This window comes from Sinohyriopsis cumingii, chromosome 16 (genome assembly GCF_028554795.1).
Source record: "Sinohyriopsis cumingii isolate HCF-2022 chromosome 16, ASM2855479v2, whole genome shotgun sequence".
NCBI lineage: Eukaryota > Metazoa > Mollusca > Bivalvia > Unionida > Unionidae > Sinohyriopsis > Sinohyriopsis cumingii.
The window spans coordinates 84,010,074-84,030,729 of NC_142976.1; the positions used below are offsets into that span (position 1 = coordinate 84,010,074).

General features: G+C 34.8%; 1 protein-coding gene across 4 annotated transcripts in view; it reads left to right on the forward strand.

The window, feature by feature from the left end:
* The first annotated feature begins 12,897 nt into the window (after nucleotides 1-12,897).
* The window catches only part of LOC149780919 (dynein axonemal heavy chain 5-like), a 199,854-nt gene continuing 192,095 nt past the window's right edge, over nucleotides 12,898-20,656 (forward strand). For all 4 annotated transcript variants that reach the window (XM_089938013.1, XM_089938014.1, XM_089938017.1 and 1 more), the window contains exon 1: nucleotides 12,898-13,253. In XM_089938013.1, the coding sequence (XP_089794139.1) occupies nucleotides 13,206-13,253 (48 nt within the window). In that variant the 5' untranslated portion in view covers nucleotides 12,898-13,205. The remainder of the gene's footprint in view (nucleotides 13,254-20,656) is intronic.

Genomic DNA, 20,656 nt, shown 5'->3' on the forward strand with positions numbered 1-20,656 from the left:
AAAGCAGCAATGATGAAAAAGAGTCACTGTCTTTGTAATTTGCTTAATTTGGTCCTGGAATTAATTGGAGTAATCCATTATTATAACAAAGCAGTTATGGAAGGTGTTGTGTGCCACAGGTAAATGAACAATGTCTGCATCATCTAGTTTTCATTAAACTTTGTTAAATTTATATTGAAAATCGAAACTCACTTATTTTGACTGCAAGAACAAACTTAAAGACCTAATAATGTTTCCTACCTTAAATATTCTCAGCATGTTTTTTAATGTTTTCTAATTTCATGGTGTTTGTTTTTGTAATCATATCATTATATGTTTTTTATCTTATAGGTGTTGTCTAATGTTATAAAGCGCTTAGAGCTTCTAAGGATTAGGCGCTATACAAAGTCCTCATTATTATTATTATTATTATTATTATTAATTATGATATACCTTGCTGAACAAATAGATGATTTCTCAATACTATTCAGTTTTGTGTCAAAATGGATTCTCCACAACTCCAGAACCATCATGGCAGATTACATGTACACTGGGGGGCTGTTCCGGTGGCCTAATGGTTAGAGTGTCTGGCTGGGATGCGGGAGGTTGTGGGTTTGAACCCCAGCTGAGTCATACCAAAGACTTATAAAAATCATACTTAAGCTGCCTCACAAGGCGCTCAGCATTATGAGGTTAGTGTTAGGACTGGTTGGCCTGGTGTCAGGATAACGTAATTGGGCTGGACATGATGCTACTTGTCTGTGGCATGATTCTTCAGTGCTAGACATCACTATAAACTGCCATACTGCAGACATTGTAGCGATATGACTGAATTTTTTTATAAAGCTATATCAAAAATCCAAATCACACACACACGTACCCAGACCACTCTTTTTCAGCATGTATCAAATCAGTAGTGCTCTGTATGATGATAAACATTGTGTTGAAAATATTTACGTGCAAAAAGAATTTGGTTGTTTCAGCTACAGTTTGATACAAGTAAAAATTTCACTGAGCTGCAGATACAGATATCATTTATATAGGAAGTGACATAATATCTAGCATTGTCCCTTTGGAATTTTGTGTGGAGGACATGAGAATACAGTGCCTTTGGGATCCTGGGTGCAAATCTGCAGTACTTAACAACAATAAACATAACATGAAAAGACTATTACAGATATAAACCAATATTACCATTGCACACATTGAAGCACAAACATTTGTACTATGAAGCCCCCTGGTGCAAACTGTCACCCATATTTCCACCCCTTTATCTCAGCCCTGATCACAGGAAGGGTACTTACAATACAATACGCAGGATGTATTTCAAAGATGAACATGCTTTTCTTGCAGATTTTGGCAAATGTGTGCACTCACTTGGGCACTTGTGTCATGTTTTAGCTACTTCCCATGACATTGATTAGTCCACTTGAAGTTTCAGGGTTCGTATTACAGTGTCAGGGTGTAGCTGGGCAGTTTTTAGCTCTACTGGTCATAGATCACAAGAGCTTATGGGATGACCTGTTTATTGTGTGCCCATCCATCAGCATAAGTTTGTTATCACTACTCCTCCTAATCTCTACTTGGAAACTTTACAAACACATTCATCTGAACATCCAGTTGGTTCTAAATGAAAACAGTGTTGTTCAGACATCCATCATGGCTGACACACTTGACCATTGTGTAAATCTTGTTATTGCTTAGATTCTCACAGATAATTGTATCCACATGAGGTTTTCACAAAACTACTTCTTATAATGCCTAGTTTGGCATAAATGAATATTCAGCATGTCTGGCATGGTAACCATTGCGTACATTTTGTTATTGTTACTTGTCCTGAACAGAAAGTCATATTGATATGAGGTTTTCACTAGAGATTTCTTGTGATGTCCTGTTGGTCCTAATGAAAATGGTGCTGATCTGACCTCTTGTATGGTCACCATAGTAGCCATCTTGAAAAACATATCACTAATCCTGACTGAATGGTTATTTGAGTGTGGAATTATGATATCTAGACAGTCCTTGATGAAAATGGTGCTGATCTGGTATCCAGTATGTCCACCATTGAAAAGAAAGTCATATTGACATGGAAATTTCACCTGAAGACTTTCTAATGATTAGTGAAATGAAAATAATGTTGATATGATATCCAGTATGGTAACCAAGGCAGATGTATTGAAAATCTTGCTATAGCAGATCTGTTCATTCTAAATTGAAAGTTACATTGACATGTTTTTTTTTACTTCTTATTAAGTATAGTAGGTACTGTATGATAGTAATGCTGATGTGATAGCTAATATCTTGAAAATCTTAATTTAATCTCATCAGCATGTGGTTCTCACCTAAAAAGATTTATTATCGTAAGTTATGATATCTGGTCGGTTATAAATTCAAATCATGGCAATTTGCCATCCAGGCGATATGACTGAAATTTTTTAAAAGCTACATTAAAAATCCAAATCTCTCTCTCTCTCGCTCTCTCTCTCTCTCTCTCTCTCTCTCTCTCTCTCTCACACACACACACACACACAAAAACACAGAGCCATCCAGCATATTCTCTGCAGTGGCCACCTTGAAAGTTGTCTTATGGCTCCAGAATACCGGTAATCTGAGATGATTTCAGCACTCAACACTGAAAAATAAGAAACTCTCTTACTTCGGTTCTGGAAATTCTGTTCATCCCTTTGAAGGACTCCTGAAGTAGCATGGCAAGAAATCCTGGCCCTCTTCCCCAAGAAATCCAGGCCCCCTTCCCCAAGCTAATTCTGGAGCCCTCTTCCCACAGAAAAGTGGATTGATAGGAATTTTGGGCTCCCACTGGGGATGGGCCCCTCTACAGTTGTAGGTATTGCTTTGGCAGTTTCTGTGTCACTGGACTCTTACAAAACCTGTTATCTTAATGTTTATGCTCTCACTGCTTGTAACTGGGCTGATTCTGTCCAGTCCATCCATGCATCTTTCCAGAGAAGCTTGTTTGCAAGATTGTGCAAAAATAATAAACATAGACAAATAAAATTGACAGCAGATTTGTGTTCATATGTAGATGACTGATAAGCAGTTCTAACGAAAATTTTAAATATTTTTTGGACTGGCTACTTTTTTGACATAAACCTTGTAAGCAAAATTAAGCAAAACTCACTTATAGAAAGGAAATTTGGTAGGCCAAGTTGTGTGTGTGTGTATATATATATATATATATATATATATATATATATATATATATATATATATATATATATATATATATATTCTGAATAAATTGATGGACACTAAGGAATTTTTTACTTTTTTTTCATGTTTTAAATTCTTTGCATCTTTTTGTTCCCTGAAACATTGAAGGTATTTCTCAAAAATCACATAACCACGTGACATTGACAAATTAAATTTTGTAGGCATATATGTATGCATATTTAGATATTTAGCCATTGCAATATTTTATTTTATTTTTTAAAATGAACTTTACATTTTTGTTTTGAATTGAACTTTAACAAAAAAAATTGAAATTGAAATGTGTGGCCATTGATCTGGTATGTAGTGGAGCATACCAATATATAGTTCCCCATTATGCAAGTGCATCTGTAGATATGCCTAACCATGTCACTGATCCTAGTAACCCATTATGTATTGATATAGCCAAAGGAAATAAGTAAGGGCTCCCTTTGGAGACCTTGTACTCATTCTGTATTGATATAACCAAAGGAAATAAGTAAGGGTTCCCTTTGGAGACCTTGTACCCATTCTGTATTGATAAAACCAAAGGAAATAAGTAAGGGTTCCCTTTGGAGACCTGGTACCCATTCTGTATTGATATAACCAAAGGAAATAAGTAAGGGCTCCATTTGGAGACCTTGTACCCATTCTGCTGACAAAAGTTGTCTTTAAAGGTAGGTTGTGTCTCATTAGAGGTCATAACACTCCATAGCAAAATAAGTTGCTATATCTTGAACAAAGTAAAGGCAAGTGCAGTGTATACAAGGTGTGAATTGGTTAAATTGGATGCATATCAAGTGTAACCATTTCAGTTGGGAAGGTGTGTGTAGATTGCCTTGGGTTGCATGTTTATGCATACCTTCCCCACCCCTGCGCCCCCAAAAATGAGCATGAAGCAACTGAATGTGCATGAAACAACTGGAGTATAAGTTAGATGGTAGAAATTATACCTTGGAAATGCTTAACATGCAGGACTTTTTGGGTACTATACCCTTGGCAGGGGTTTCATCCCACACTGACTCTGTACCTGCACCTGCTTGTTTCCACTCCCATCTACCAACCTGCATTACTTGCTGACATAAACATATATGTGGGTCATAAATTAAGCTGATTTTTAGTTTCTCTAATTGAATTTCACCTCAGTACAGTTCACCTAGGTTTAGTATGATATATGAGGAATTGTCAGTGACCCAATAGCTGGGATGGTAGATTTTTGACTTGAAGGGTGCATTTTTAATTCTCCCAGTAAGGTCAGGTTGAATTCCATAGTTTTCTGAGTACTTCACAGTACACAAAATAACCATTCATATTTTGATTTTCTGTTAGACTTGTATCAGTATATTGATGTCCAATCAAGCAGTCAGTCAACTAATTGATGTGATATAGGATTACAATCACCAACCAGGCTGACCATGCTAGCACAGCATTCCACAAACTGAGAAATGTTTATTTTATGGATTTGAGGCAGAAATGGAATTGTGATAGATCTGACCGATGCAAATGTAAATGACCAAAATAATACATCATCTGGGTGTTTTTTTTTAAAGAACACAAACAGAATGCATTCTATTACCATAAATATCACTACAATCCTGATTCATTGGGAGACATATATTTCATCCAGATAATTGGTGATAAAGTAGAACTGTGACCTAAAAATATAATAATAATAATAATTTTAACTTTATTTAAAGAAGCTCATTTGGTCAGCTGACCAATCTTCCATGAGGTCATCTACAATTGTATTTGTTGTTGTTGTTGTAGGGTTTTACGCCATTTTTCAGCACATGATAGGCTATTCATGGCAGCCAGTATTAATGGTGGAGGAAGAACCCGGGAAAACCCCCAGAAAGAACCACCAACCCACGAGAAGCTACTGGCAGGCTTTCTCACATACCCACATTGGCCGAATCTGAGACTTGAACCTATGCAGACAGAGATGAGATGGCGGTGATCTGTAATGGAGAGCGCTTTAGACCACTCGGCCACTCAGGGCCCCTACAATTGCATTCATATATATATATATATATATATATATATATATATATATATATATATATATATATATATATATATAACAAATGCTATTAAAAAACTAAACAATTGATCTACTGCTACAATAAATTATGCAGAAGGCTTTAAGGATGAGTACATACAGGGATTCATACAAAGAGTGATAGTGAACATGTGTAAAACATTATAGGTGAATACATGATATAACAAGGCTCTGAGCAGTAATAGGTGAATACATGATATAACAAGGCTCTGAGTAGTAATAGGTGAATACATGATATAACAAGGCTCTGAGTAGTAATAGGTGAATACATGATATAACAAGACTCTGAGTAGTAATAGTAGTAAATTAAACAAAATGATGCAAACGATTGTTTCCGTAGATGTTGACTAAGAAGTCTTTTTATAACCTTGTCATGAGTCGGCTTCTATTTGAATTTTATGTATAAGTAACTGTAATTGGTCATTTTACTTGCGATGTTGTGTCCAGTATTCACACATTTGACAAGTAACTGTAATTGGTCATTTTATTTGTGGTCTTCTAAATACAAGTGTCCAAGGAATTTGATCAAGGTAAACTTGGCTGATATTGATTCTGTTGTGCTGGTAGGTGATTAACTTTTTATGATGTGTCAATTTACCATTGAACACCATCAACAGTTAATTACACAGGTCTATACAACAAAATATCTTGGACCAAATCATTAGGAGTCTTTATTCATGTTTGATATGCCTGTGATTTCTGCTGGACTAAGTGCATATTGTCATGGCAACACTCACTTAGCAACTGTCAGGTGTATGAACAAATATTCTTTTTGTATCTCCCTCCCTCACTCCCTTTCTCCAAATTACATTGATTTTTTCCCATTAAAAAGATAACTTAGTTATTCCTAATATCTGTGCGATGATAACTGTACAAGTTATATTTGACTGTATTTGTTCTTGGTTTTCGTTACTCTTTTGTGTGTTGGCATCATGATAAGCAAAGTAGAACTTTGTAATAAGTTAAAATCTCAGGGTTGTCATTACAAGTGAATAATCTGGATAATCAGCCTGCAGATAATTGACATTTTACTGTATATATCAGTATAATAACTTTACAGCACTACATGCATGCATGCACACACACACACACACACATGTGCATGCATGCACTGCACACACACATGCACACACAGATGCACACACACACACATTTAGATACTATAACAACCCATTTTTAACCAATTTGAAAGATTTAAAAGTATCTATCCTGCCACTGTTTTTCCCCAAGATTAAGAATGTGAATTTTTCCACTGTTATCATCCTTACTGATCAGTGAGCAATTTAATTAGGTACGTGTGGCTCAACCTCGGTCCTCTGATATGTGTATGTGTGGCTAAGCCTCAGTCCTCTGATATGTGTATGTGTGGCTAAGCCTCAGTCCTCTGATATGTGAATGTGTGACTCAACTTCAGTCCTCTGATATGTGCATGTGTGGCTCAACCTCAGTCCTCTGATATGTGTGTGTGTGTGACTCAACCTCAGTCTTCTGATATGTGTGTGTGTGACTCAACCTCAGTCCTCTGATATGTGAATGTGTTTCTGATCTCATTTCCTGGGACATCTAATTTTGTATTCATTCTTTATATCAAAAATGGATCAGTCAACAAACAACTATACTCTCTTAAATTGTTCTTTTAAAACTGAAAATGTGCCACTGGCATACTTTTTATTTTTATTTTCAAATTTTTCTTCCCAGTACTCACTGTGAGAAATTTCAATTACATGCTAGGGGGAGGCAAACAAAGAAAAGGCAGTTGCACAGATTTTGAAATATTGATTGTAGTGTTTTTATTATATATTAATGGTGAAAGGTTTTGAGTTTAGTGGAGAGTGGATTAGTGGTAATTGTTATGTAAAGATTTGTTACCAAAAACATTGTAATGTTATTACCAGCAGAGTGCCTGGCATTCACAATTTAAAAAAATTCCATTAAGAAAGAGTATTATAGTATAAATTAAATCATAAAGCTTATAAAATTGATATAATTCAATCAGTATGGTGTATAATTTTAAACCTTTGCTTTGCATTAAGATCCACCACTAAGTAAGCAGATTTTGGCATAGTAAAATGGAGTCCCTTAAATTACCTACTTAATACTGGTTTTATTTGACTCATAAGCAATTGATAATATTAGCTTCAAAAGACATGTAGCTGATCTCCAAAAATCAATAGATTTACAATCCAATTACATCTGTGTTGAGTGTATTACTCTAATTCTCTGCAGTGCTTTCATGGTTCAGATTAATATTGACTTTATGAAAATGAATCCTAGTTTTGACAAATTCTGAGTATTAATGATCTATGGGGGAAGGAATCAGATCTGTAAAATTTAGAATTTCGTAATGAAATATTTCAAAAACAAAAGGCATATCAACATTTTATTATTTCCTTCAGTTTCTCTTTTCTTCTGTGTCATTATGATTTAAGCGCAGTTACACAAGAAGTGACCAGATGGACACAATGGAAGTTTATCCATGTGTAATTAAAATTTAATTATTTGCAACTACACTTCAGTGTATACATGTAGATGACTTGAAACCGATACTCACTTGTAAGTTGAGTTTGATTATCAAACAGCATAGATTCAGATCTGCTGTGTCATCATGCAGTGGCGGATCTGGGTTTGTGCAGTTTGGAGTTGTACTCAACTTGTAAGCGAGTGTACACAGTAGATTTTTCCTATTTCTATACCAATTTTATATGGACCTATAGCCTTTTCTTTACTATGTATTGCACTAGGTTACTGATTGTACAGTAATTGTTGCATATGTGTTATACAAGCAAAACTTGTGTAATCATTGACTAAATTTCAGTACTTTAAATAAACTGATATTTCAAATTCCATCAAATCATGATTCTATACCAGAACAGTTTTAAATGGTTTTATTAGTTATTTTCTATTTGCTTTTGTTTCTGTTTTTTAAAAATATAGCCATTCTGTGGCAGAGTATCCATCATTCTGTTACCAATTTTGTTGTTGTTGTTGTTCTAGGGTTTAACGCCATTTTTCAGCACAAGATAGGCTATACATGGCGGCCAGTATAACTGGTGGAGGAAGAACCCTGGAAAACCCAGGGAAGAACCACCGACCCACAAGAAGCTACTGGCAGGCTTTCCTATGTATCCATGCTAGCCGAGCCTTGGACTCGAACCCACACAGACAGAGGTGAGATGGCAGTGATACATAACGGTGAGCGCTTTTGACCACTCTGCCACTCTGGTCCCCTACCAATTTTGACTATGTACAATAACAAAGTTGCCTGTCATCTACAGTTACCAAACTTTGTTGCTGGCTTGCACTTGGGTCAAGAAGAAGCCTTTTGATTTCAGAGTAAATAGGTTAAGGTTCCTATGACTGAAAGAAAACCTATGCTTTATGTCAAATTACTTATGCTCTCCATCACATACTGTACATGGAACAAACTTGCACTTGGAATGATGAAAACGCCTGTCATTTTCAGTGCCAAAAGGTCAAAGGCCAAGGAACTGTGAATGAAAGAAGATAAATGTTTCTGCATGTGAACATTAGTTCTACATCATACACCTGGATCAAACTTTGTAGATGGCTTGCACTGGGGGTAATGAAAAGCCCTATCAATTTTGGGGTCAGACATTCAAGGTAGCTGTGACATAACAAACAAAAGTGGTTCCTTGACATAAAATTCAGCTGATGACTTGCATGTTTGGTAAGAAAGAACCCTATTTATTCTGAGGAAAAAGGGTTAAAAGTCAAGGTCACTTTGAAAGGAAAAAATCTTCAGGGCTTTTGCTTAAGGTACAGTAAAAGTCTATCGATATTTTGCTTGAGAAGTCAAAGATGAAGGTAACTTTGGCAACAACAACAACTGTGTTTTGCAGATTAACTTTTGTTCTGGGGTAAGTTCTTAGACCAAACATCATGGATGGCTTGCACTTAATAAAGAAACTTATAGATTCTGGGTCTAAAGGTCAGAGTTTATGGTCATGATATTCCTAATAAGAAAATAATGGTTTCTGCACATATGTTTAGTTGAAGACCACATATCTTGACCACAGGTTGAGGTCATTGAGACTCATTGGTCATACTAGTGTTCACATACAGGCATATAATGTACCATTCAAGTACTCTATTTTAATATTTTTAGCTTTCTAACCAAGCACCTGAAGGAATAAAGTAGGTATATATTACTGATTTCCTGTTACAATGATAAAGAAATTTCTGTATATGGATCAGCACCAAGACTTGTTCATTTTTTATATCCATATAGATATATGGGCTACAGGTATTGTGTGGTGGGGTTGACTGTGCTCCTTTATTATAATGTTATTCATGGGAGAAGTGAAAAAAATATGCAACCTAATAGTGTGACTACCTTATAATAAGGTACATTATACTGTGAGGTGCCAAAATAGGGTTAATGACTATACTTGCCTTATAACAACAAAATCTAACCAATTGACATGTTCCATGTAAGGATGAAACTGAGTCCTGTGACCTATATCATTACTGTATTTGTGTTTTGTGATACCACATGATAGTGCTCTTCAGGGAATCTACAAAAGTATACTGTGCTGAGGTTGTCATATATTGAGGTACAATATATATATATAGTTTAATGGGATCCATAACCATGATCTCAAGTCTCAGGCTCAGCCAATGTGTGTATGTGAGAAAGCTTGCTGGTAGCTTCTCGTGGGTCAGTGGTTCTTTCTGGGGGTTTCCCTGGGTTCTTCCTTCACCATTTATACTGGCCACCATGTATATCCTATCTTGTGCTGAAAAATGCCATTAAACCCTATAACAACAACAACAACAAAACAACATAACCATGATCATGTTGTAAAAGAGACAGTGTTATACTGAGATGCCTTATTGTGAGTAAGCATAAAACACATTGAACTGCCAACAGCATTGACTTAGTTCTGCTGCACAGATCTGCTGCAAAGATTGCAGTTTATAATTCACCCTTAAGGCAGGGTCTGCACTGTCACTGAAGCCATAAGTAGTTCATATGACATTAGCAAAGGCCAAACATTTAGGTAGAAGTTTATCATAAAACACTCTAAAATGTCAGCAAAGGTGACCCTAAGGAGACACCCATGAAAGTTGATTGGATTTTTCCATTTGTTTTTCTCACTGTGACATTTAAAACCTTTTCACTCATTTGCTTTTCATGTTGAAAGTTGTGTATTTATCTGTGATAGGTCTTGCAAGCCAACGTAATACAATTTTAAAATGTAGGAGCATGGACTTCACCATTTGCAAGCCATGGACAAAACTGTACTGTGCTCCTTTTTGTGGCAGCCTTTATTAAGATTTCCTCATTTCTAATGAATATACATGACCATCCTAATCAGTAGCTGCAAGCCAAAGTAAAATTTTCTTGAAGGTTGACCCAACACTACCTTTCATGCTGTTTGAATCATTATGTTCTTGATGAAGTAGCTCAGTTTTTTTCATGTTCATGAGGAATGAGGAACTTTTGTTGCAGTTACTCATGGTGAATAAAGAACATAATGGATATTTATTGTGGATTGCAATGATGGATTGTCTTATAAACAGACAACACTTAGTAAAATAAGTGTGGTTTGGGTATCGTTGAACATGCACTTATCAATGGATAAATACGGTTAAGTCCTATGGGCTTATCAATCGATAAATACATGTATGCTTAATGTGGGAACTTACAGTAATTAAGTTTCCCAATTTTCCTTATTTTTATCTGTCCATCTGTTTGCCTACTCACATTTCTTGTCATCATGAAAGTTGTGCAATGCTTAAACATAAGTAGATGTGATTTGGTTGCCAATTACCAATGACAGATTGGTATTTTAAAAGTTTCATCTCTTCAGGTCCAGTTTTTGGTCATTTTATATCCAGTTATGATACAATTTGATGTGAACATTGTCTCATAAACTAAGATATGTGGGTCATGTTTCATCCACACTATTCTGGATAGAATTATGGCCCTTGACAATTACCTGCCCATTGTCACATGGGATGCTGATTGCATCTTGCAGAGCTCAAGAATCATTCAACATATTTTGATACAATTTGAAATAAACATTGTCTGGTAGACTTAGATCTGCCTTGTTTAGATTTTGTCTCATCAACTTATTGTTTAGCATATTCTTGTCTGCACTTGGAATTTTGCTTTTAATTTGCAAAGCTCAAGAATCCAATAACAGATTATAAACAAATGTAGTAAGAAGATTTTCTGCAAGACCAAGATGTGCATTTGATGGGTTGTGTCTCAAATTGCACTATTTTTGCCAGAGTTGTGGCCCCTGTAAATCAACATCATATCTAGATTTAGACAGATCCGTTTGTCCCAATAATGATTTTTAAAAAAATTCTAATGATGTTAAGGTGATCAGAATTTTAAAAAATACCCCATTGGTTTTTGGTCATCTGTAAGTTTAACCTGGATGCTTTGTGTAATTAGCATATGTCAAGAATGATTCAACATATTGTGACTGAAGTTGACATGAACATTGCCTCACAGAACTCATTATCATTTACACCATTTTGGACAGAGTTAGGGCCCTTGTCAATAACCTTCCTGACATTATCTTTGCATGAGATTTTGCTTGTATTGATGAGACCTTGAGAAAGAGTTGCATTTGAGGCATTCCACATCATCATTTAAAGAAGTCTTGGTCATTAAATGCTGATCTTCTCCTGAATTTGGTTTTCCAGCACAAGTTCTTGTGTTTAAGGTCCTATGGAGGAAACTGTATTGATGCACTTATCACTAACAGCCCCAGTCAGATTTGAAATAGAATATTTACTGCAGGGGTGTAATTTGCGTGTGGTTTTGTACAGCTGTATGAATAAAAGCATGTATGCTGTAACTAGGTGAGAGAAAGATGAGATTACAAGTATGGTTATTTAGGGTATGAAATAGAGGAATGAGTAATACTTATTTTCTTCCGATTTTACATTGAATAATTTTTTTTCTTTATGTTTACAAAAGATGTAGATTGATTTAAATCTAAGATTAGCAGCACAATTACTTAAACATACAATATCATATTATGTTCAGTTCAGTAGTTTGAAGTAATCTGTGTGATCATATTAATACGAAAATAAGCGTTTTCAGGGGGAAAAACTATGTAGTTTAAAAGAAAAATCAAATTGAGAACTCTGCCTTTTTGTGAGATGATTGGAAGGGTTCAAGTAAGTCAAGACTATGTTTGTTTATACTCTTTCTTGGTTACCTATATGCCACTGTCAGTTTTTCAAACATTTGAGTCAGTACATTTTGAAGTACACAATATGAGAAAAATTGAAGATTCTCAGATCTTCAATAAATGTACCACAGTTCAAAATGCTGTATCTGAATAGCTAATTTGTTTCTCTGTAAGGACTCTTTCATTTTTGAATACTATGATAAGGGTTGGCACAGGTAAAGAAACCTTTTGCACGTTGTGACTGGTGGAATAGATCATTGAGAACTAAAGGCCAATATCAACACATAGAAACCAACAGTGTATTTGTATAGGTATTTCTATACATGAGGAAAACGTCACACAAAGGGAGAGCTATGCAATCTATTATGCATTTATGGGGCTTGCTTAGGATAAACAGACATTTCTGAGTACCTCGATCAGACATGTTTTTAATTGAGACTGAAATATGAATCAGAGTCACTATCCAGAACCTATTATTCTATGTTGACAACTTGATATTTGGAGTAGAATCTTCTGTTTAAAATTCAGCATGTATATGATTTGAAGTCTTCATACATTTTTGGAAAAAAGGGATTAGAAGAGATATGGAAATCCTCAAAACGATTAATGGATTACCAAAAATGGGGTCAACATAGCCCTTCTGGACATCAAATGGGCAGAGAATCGGAATTGTTATATAAAGAAGTTGTGAGGACAGATTAGTTTTTCGCATGAGGAAAAGTTTCTTTTATTCAGTGGGACATTTTATATCTAATTTTGAGAGGAATATTATTTGAAAGGACAAAATGGCAACCACAGCAGCTGCAGGAAAAATAAACCGTGAATTGCAGATGGTAAGGATTTACATATCTTGAATATTATACTGTTTTATAACTAAATTCAAACCTGTCTATTAAGGTCACCTGTGCGACATAGAAACTGATGACCTATACATATATGTATATAGGTAAATGCTCACTAATAGGTAAATGATTACTAAGCTGGGCTTAAATGGGACTTTTTTTATATGACCATTATACACAGGTGGCTGGTCGACTAAATCAGTCCTTTTGTCCACTAAAAATATTATTGTAAAAAACCTAATACATATATTTGGTTCTTGCTGTAAGGAATGATTATAAATTAATAGGGATCAGCCAGTTTATTATAATGATGTAAAATCCAAGTTGTAGGAAAGAAGTCATTTATGTTTTAGCAATACATTACTCCCTCATTAGAAAATTGATAACACTTTTATAAGATGGGTATGATAATTGATCCATTTTGTTAAGTGGTAGTAATTTTATACCATGTATACTAGCTTATATGTCTTGTCAGACCGCAAACAACAAAAATCCAGATCTGCCATAGCATAATGCACCTGCAGGTCAGCGTTATGTTGTTTGCTCTACTAATTACTCCTAACAAACTGCACAGACCTGTATCTGCACATTGTGAAGGCAGAAATGGGACTGTGCAGTTTGTAGTTGGACTGGACTTTTAAGTGAGTAAAGATGGTATGTCAAAGTGGGTCAGCATTTTTCAGTGGAAGTGAATTTTGAATATTATATTTTTAGATAATGCATAGCACACCATAGTTGCAAACAAAAGTTGAAGTAGATGTGCTGTCAAATAATATCCTGGCTGATCAAGGTCCGTATTTCCACTCTTTTTATTATTTCAAGCAAACAGCGTAGACCTTAGACTGATCTGTTGATTAAATAAATGATGAAGGTTTTCAGTGCTGCAAAAATTTGGTTTGTTCTGCATTGATAATTATGGTATGTAAATATTATAGAGATCTGAAAGTACATGTATATACTAGATGTGATGTGATGTGATTTTGATTTTTAATGTAGCTTTAACAATTTTTCAGTCATATCGTTACGATGTCTGCAGTGTGGCAGTTTATAGTGATGTCTAGCACTGGGGCATCATGCCGCAGACATGTATCATGATGTCCCACCCAGTCACATCATCCTAACACCAGGCTGACCAGTCTTAACACTAACCTCTTAATGCTGAACGCCAAGCAAGGCAGCTGTTAGTATCATTTTTGTAAGTCTCTGGTATGACTCAGTCAGGGATCGAACCCACGACCTCCTGTATCTAAGGCGGATGCTCTAACCACTAGGCCACTGGAGCAGTGTATATACTAGACACACTGAGAAATATGAAATTAGGGGTTTTCAAAGCAAGATACCTTACCTGCAAATAGGGCTTTTGTTTATTTTGCCATATATAAAGACATAACTTGGATCTAACTGCAGACAGAATAGGCCCAGATATGTCATCACATAATATGCCAGTTGATCTGGGTCTGTGCAGTTTGTTAGGAGTAATCATTAGAACAAACAGCATAGACCCATATCTGCAGTGCAGTATGAGATAGCGAGCCAGGGTCAGTGTTGTCTGCAGTTGGATTTGACTTGAATGTGAAATTATATGAACTTGAGCACATTATTTTGATGTTGTCATTAAATTTATTTGCCTGAATAACCTGTATGTAAGATTGTTATAATAGTCTGTAGTGCATATCAATTTAGTCTTTCAGATTCTGACATATGTTCAGTATCAATGTTGAGTCCAAATTTCTGTATCGCACACTTATGGTGTAACAGTGTTTAGGTGTTTTTACTGTCATGCATGTATGGATGTTCTTTGATGGATGGAATCAAATGTTTCTTAATCCTAAATGGCTTTGAATTATATTGCTGAGATATGCAGAATGTACAATGTAGGGTATGTAATAAAAACAAAACCGTATTTGTGTTTTGCTTTCAGTGGGAAGAAAAAAATCATTTGATATGGCACACAGGGATATCTGAGCATGATGGCCTTAATGTATCTCTTTGCAATTTCAAAAATACAAACTCAGAACAAAATTCCAAATAAAGTTTTGGATATTCATAATGTCATTTCTTTGTTTTCAACAAGTAAGAGTAACTGTTACAATTTATTATGGCAGCAGTCATCCAACCAAGCTAACAAGCTCAGCTTTGGCAAGGTATGTCCCTGCTCAAACCAGGTACATGAAGTTATACAGCTAGCTGATATGAAACTTAAACTGGTAAACGCACAATCTACAGGCTTTGAGGTAAACTCAATCCACTGGCTTTGAGGTAAACTCTCAATCCACTGGCTTTGAGGTAAATTCTCATTCCACTGGCTTTGAGGCACATTCACAATCCACTGGCAATGAGGTAAACTGACAATCCACTGGCTGTGAGGCAAATTCACAATTCACTGGCTATGAGACAAGATGCCCTAGTAACTAAAACTGTACATTCTTCTAGCTGTGAGGTAAACTCACAATCTACTGGCAGTGAGGCAAACTCACAATCCACTGGCAATGAGGTAAACTCACAATCTACTGGCTGCAAGGCAAACTCAAAATCCACTGGCTGAAGCAAAGTCACAACCCACTGGTTGAAGCAACATCACAATTTACTGGATATGAGGCAAGATTTTTAGGAACTAAACTATCTTAAACCTTAAAAAGAAAAGTAATGAAAATACACTGAATGCACTCATCCACAAGGAGTAATACTGAGCAAAGCGAAATGTATCCATTCTTTAAATAAAACGCTTATAATACATGCCACTTCAAAGGATATGGTATACAATTTCATTAAAAAGACCCTTATGTTTGAAAGAAATCGGTTCATTAGTATTGCAAAAAGTTCCATTATTGCTCCCGAGCTTTCACATAATGGACTGCACAATGGTTAGGTCCAAAATGGTAATTGACACATGGCATGCTATGGTGAAATGAAAACAGTTATAGCTTTATGGATAGCTTGTTGTATTTTGTGCATGTATGAATACTGACATAGCAACAGTAAAACAGACATTATTTCAACTTGTATGTTAAACTTGTTCAACTAAATGACTGAACCAAAGTGTTAGAAAGTAGACCAGATCTCTTTTTCAGTAATGCCAGAGTTGATGAAGTTTTAACTTTTGAGGGATGTCCTTTATTTTTTGTTGTATAATGTTGTGTCAGGGGCAGATAGAAAGGTTAAATTAGGATTTGGCAAAACATACGGTATATACTCACTTATAAATAAGCTTGTGTCAAACTGCAGGCAACAAAGATCCCAGTCTGCCATAACATAATGCACCTGTAGATCACAGGTATATGTTCTTTGTTCTACTGATTACTCATAACCAACTTCACAGACCCATATCTGCCAGTGCATTATGTGATGGCAGATCTGGGTCTGTGCAGTTTGCATTTGGTCTCATCTCATAAGCAAGTATATATGGTAAATACCATGTTTTTCATTGAATTAAATTACCTGTAATGTTGTTAAATTAACCAAGAAAAGGGAAAGTGGGTGGAAAATAAGGTTTTGTTGGATACGTTTGGACAATTTTATCTGCAAATTCAGTATTTTACTATTATATAAACACTGTTAAGATATGATAAAATTTACCTGTAGAAATTTTGCGTGGTGTCCATATACCTTAACTAAACAGATTGCCATAAATGGCCCCCACCCACCTGAATCCACTGCTGGTAACTATGCAGATTGCCATAATGACAAGCTTAGAAGTCATTCATATGTATGTACATATTAAATTTGTAATAGCAAACATTGTTCACCGCTCCAGTGACCTAGTGGTTAGAGCATCTGTCTCGGATGTGGGAGGTCCTGGGTTAGATTCTCGGTTGAGTCATACCAAAGACTTACAGAAATGGTACTAACAGCTGCCTCGTTTGATGCTCAGCATTAAGAGGTTAGTGTTAGGACTGGTCAGCCTGGTGTCAGGATAATGTGACTGGGTGGGACATCATGCTACATGTGTGCGGCATGATGCACCAGTGCTAGACATCACTATAAACTGTCACACTGCAGACATTGTAGTGATATGACTGAAAAATTTTTAAAAGCTACTTTAAAAATCCAAATCACACTCACACATGCAAACAATGTTCAGATTTTCATTATAAACAAATTCAGGATTGTAACAAGATATTGTGGGCACATAGCCTATACAGAAAAATAATATGTGGCAAATAGTCTAAATAGCAAAATAATATGTGACAAATAGCCTAAATAGCAGTTAATATACATTGTGGGCACATAGTCTAAAAGAGCAAAATTATATGTGGCAAATAGTCTAAACAGCAATATAATATGTGACAAATAGTCTAAATAGCAAAATAATATGTGACAATTAGTCTAAACAGCAAAATAATATACAATGTACATTGTGAGCAAATAGTCTAAACAGAAAAATAATACATGTCAATTAATCTAAACAGCAAAATAATATACAGTGTACATTGTGAGCAAATAGTCTAAACAGAAAAATAATACATGTTGATTAGTCTAAACAGCAAAGTAATATGCAATGTACATTTTTAGCAAATAGTCTAAACAGAAAATTAATACATGTTGATTAGTCTAAGCATCAAAATAATATACATTATGGGCAAATAGTCTAAACAGAAAAATAGTATGTGACAAATAATATACATTGTTGGTAAATAGTCTAAACAGAAGAAAGAAAAACATGGCAATTAGTCTAAACATCAAAATAATATACATTGTGGGCAAATAATCTAAACTGAAAAATAATATACATTATGGGTAAATAGTCTAAACAGCAAAATAGTATGTGACAAATAATATACATTGTGGGTAAATAGTCTAAAAAGAAAAATAATATACATTGTGGGTAAATAGTCTAAACATCAAAATAATATACATTGTGGGTAAATAGTCTAAACAGAAAAAAGAAAAACATGGCAATTAGTCTAAACATCAAAATAATATACATTGTGGGAAAATAATCTAAACAGAAAAATAATATACATTGTGGGCAAATAGTCTAAACAGCAAAATAGTATGTTGCAAATAGTCTGAATAGCAAGATAATTGTGTCATTACTTACATATATTTAGATGCAGAAAGATTAATATGGCATATTAGAAATTCTGTGGAATCTAAGAAATGGAACAGTGTCTACATTCATTTTAAATTAAGTCTTATCCTGTTGATGTTTCTAGGCAGTATTCTGATTGTTGTCGATTAAAACTTGGAAAAAGCGAGTTACTTGTCAATACCTTGTACAGATACATTATTAATGCTGTACAACAAGAGATTTCAATTTCAATAAAATTGTGAGTCCTGTTTTATTGATTGTACAATCCCCTGTATTAATAGTGTAGATAGACTGGCTTAGAGGCAAGAGTATGGATCTAACTAAGCATTGATTAGAACAGGTCCTAAACTGTTGATCAAGGGCCAGGTAAATAAGAAACAGGGTGCTAATCATCCAAAAGCAAACTGACAAATCAAATAATTCTGGGTTGTCATAGTGTGCCCTATGTCATTCCTTCTACAAATGCTTTTACCGTATATGCATTACACTTGTAGGCACAGAAGCGATGATATTGGTCTGAATATTAACTGTATAGGGATGCCAGAAAATATTTTGTAAAAGGCGCGGCACCTTAACAAAGACTTAAGGCAGCCATTCATGTCTAAATTTATATTTTCCAAAAATGTGGGGTGACATTGGCTGCTCTTTATCTGCCTGTTTTATGATTTCTTTGATGTATGTATGTATATATGTATTTATTTATTTATTTATGTATGTGTGTGTGTGTGTGTGTGTGGTGGGTGGGTGTATGTGTGTGTGTATGTATGTATGTATGTGTGTGTGTGTGTGTGTGTGTGTGTGTGTGCATGCATGCATGTATGTACAGCTGGACAATCCTTGTTATATAGTACAAAACAAAAGCTTGGAAACAAATATGTTGAGTGAAAACCCCAACCCAAATGTCCTTTGAACCTGAGAAATAAATATCAACCAGAAGGCAAAATATAAAAATGCTCAAGATTCTTCAAAAACATCTCCCAAAAACACATACAAAACAAAGCTGCATCAAAAACTCACAAACTAAACAAAGATATAGTCAAACACACATACCAAACAAAAGTACAACCAAAAGTAAAACAAAGATACAACAAAAACACATAAAGCACAAAGATACAACCATAACACCACAAAACAAAGATGCCATGAAAATCACATAAAAAACAAAGATACAAAAAACAACATAAAATAAAGATGTAGTCCCCCAAAAAGCATACAAAACAAAGATACAACCCCAAAAAGTGTTAAGTCCTTTAAAAATATAAGGTCACAATTTGTATCTACCAAAAGCTGCTTCCATGCAGTTTCAGGCACAAAAAAATAAGGAATGTCCATGCAAAATATTATATCCAAGACTTTTAGACTTCATCCAGTGTCTCATCTGGAAAAAGAAATAAAACACCAATCCCTCAGACCAAAAATGAACTACAGTGATAGGCTGCTGTTATTGAAGAATTAACATTGTTGCATATAAATAATATTACAGCAATTTATTTTGACTTTGACAAGCAGAATAAAATAATTAGGATACACATGTGGGATAGTGAAAAGTGAGAATTCCCAAAGCCTACAAAAATTAAGAAACAAATACATTATGTTGTAGGTTTAGTTTACTTGCAGTAACCATAGAGAGGTTTTCATTAAACAGGCAATACATATGATAAGAAAACTTAAAAAGGATTTGGTTGGTAAATACAAGACAGAAGACAGTCAAGTGGTTAACAGATGTGAAGCCTTGTCAGTAATTAAATTTTATCTTTGACAAGCCAATATTTATTTTTACTTTATTTGTAGAGGTTCTGCTTACATGAGGTTGGTATGATAGCTTGTATCTAGGTGAGATCAAATATTTACATGTATACTGTATCTATCCTATGATAAGCTGATGTGTAATGATAAGTCAGTGCTTGATGCCCATTCCCATTTTTACACATTTCTGTGACAAATACTTATGAAAAACTATCTTTGTTGTTAATAAGCACCCACCAGTACCACTCCTCATACCTACCCCGAAACCTACCTTTTGAAAATTTTATTTGGCTGTTTCTGAGGGCTTATCATAGGAGATATACTGTATTTGGAAAAAATTATGTTTTGATATGAAATTTTAATATTAAACTTAAATATAATGATCCATACTAATTTGAATAATGCAGTCAGTATATAGGATTGGTTGGATTGATTCAAAGTTAATGATGCATGTGTTCAGTTGTTTTGCTGTGATTGATTGAATTTATCTACAAACAGAAAATCCTTGATAAGGGATTTAAAGTGTCTTTACAGACTTTCCCTGTATAAATTGGTATTCATTTTATTTAAGTTTTAAATTGGTGTTCATTTTATTTAAGTTTTAACCTGAAAATTT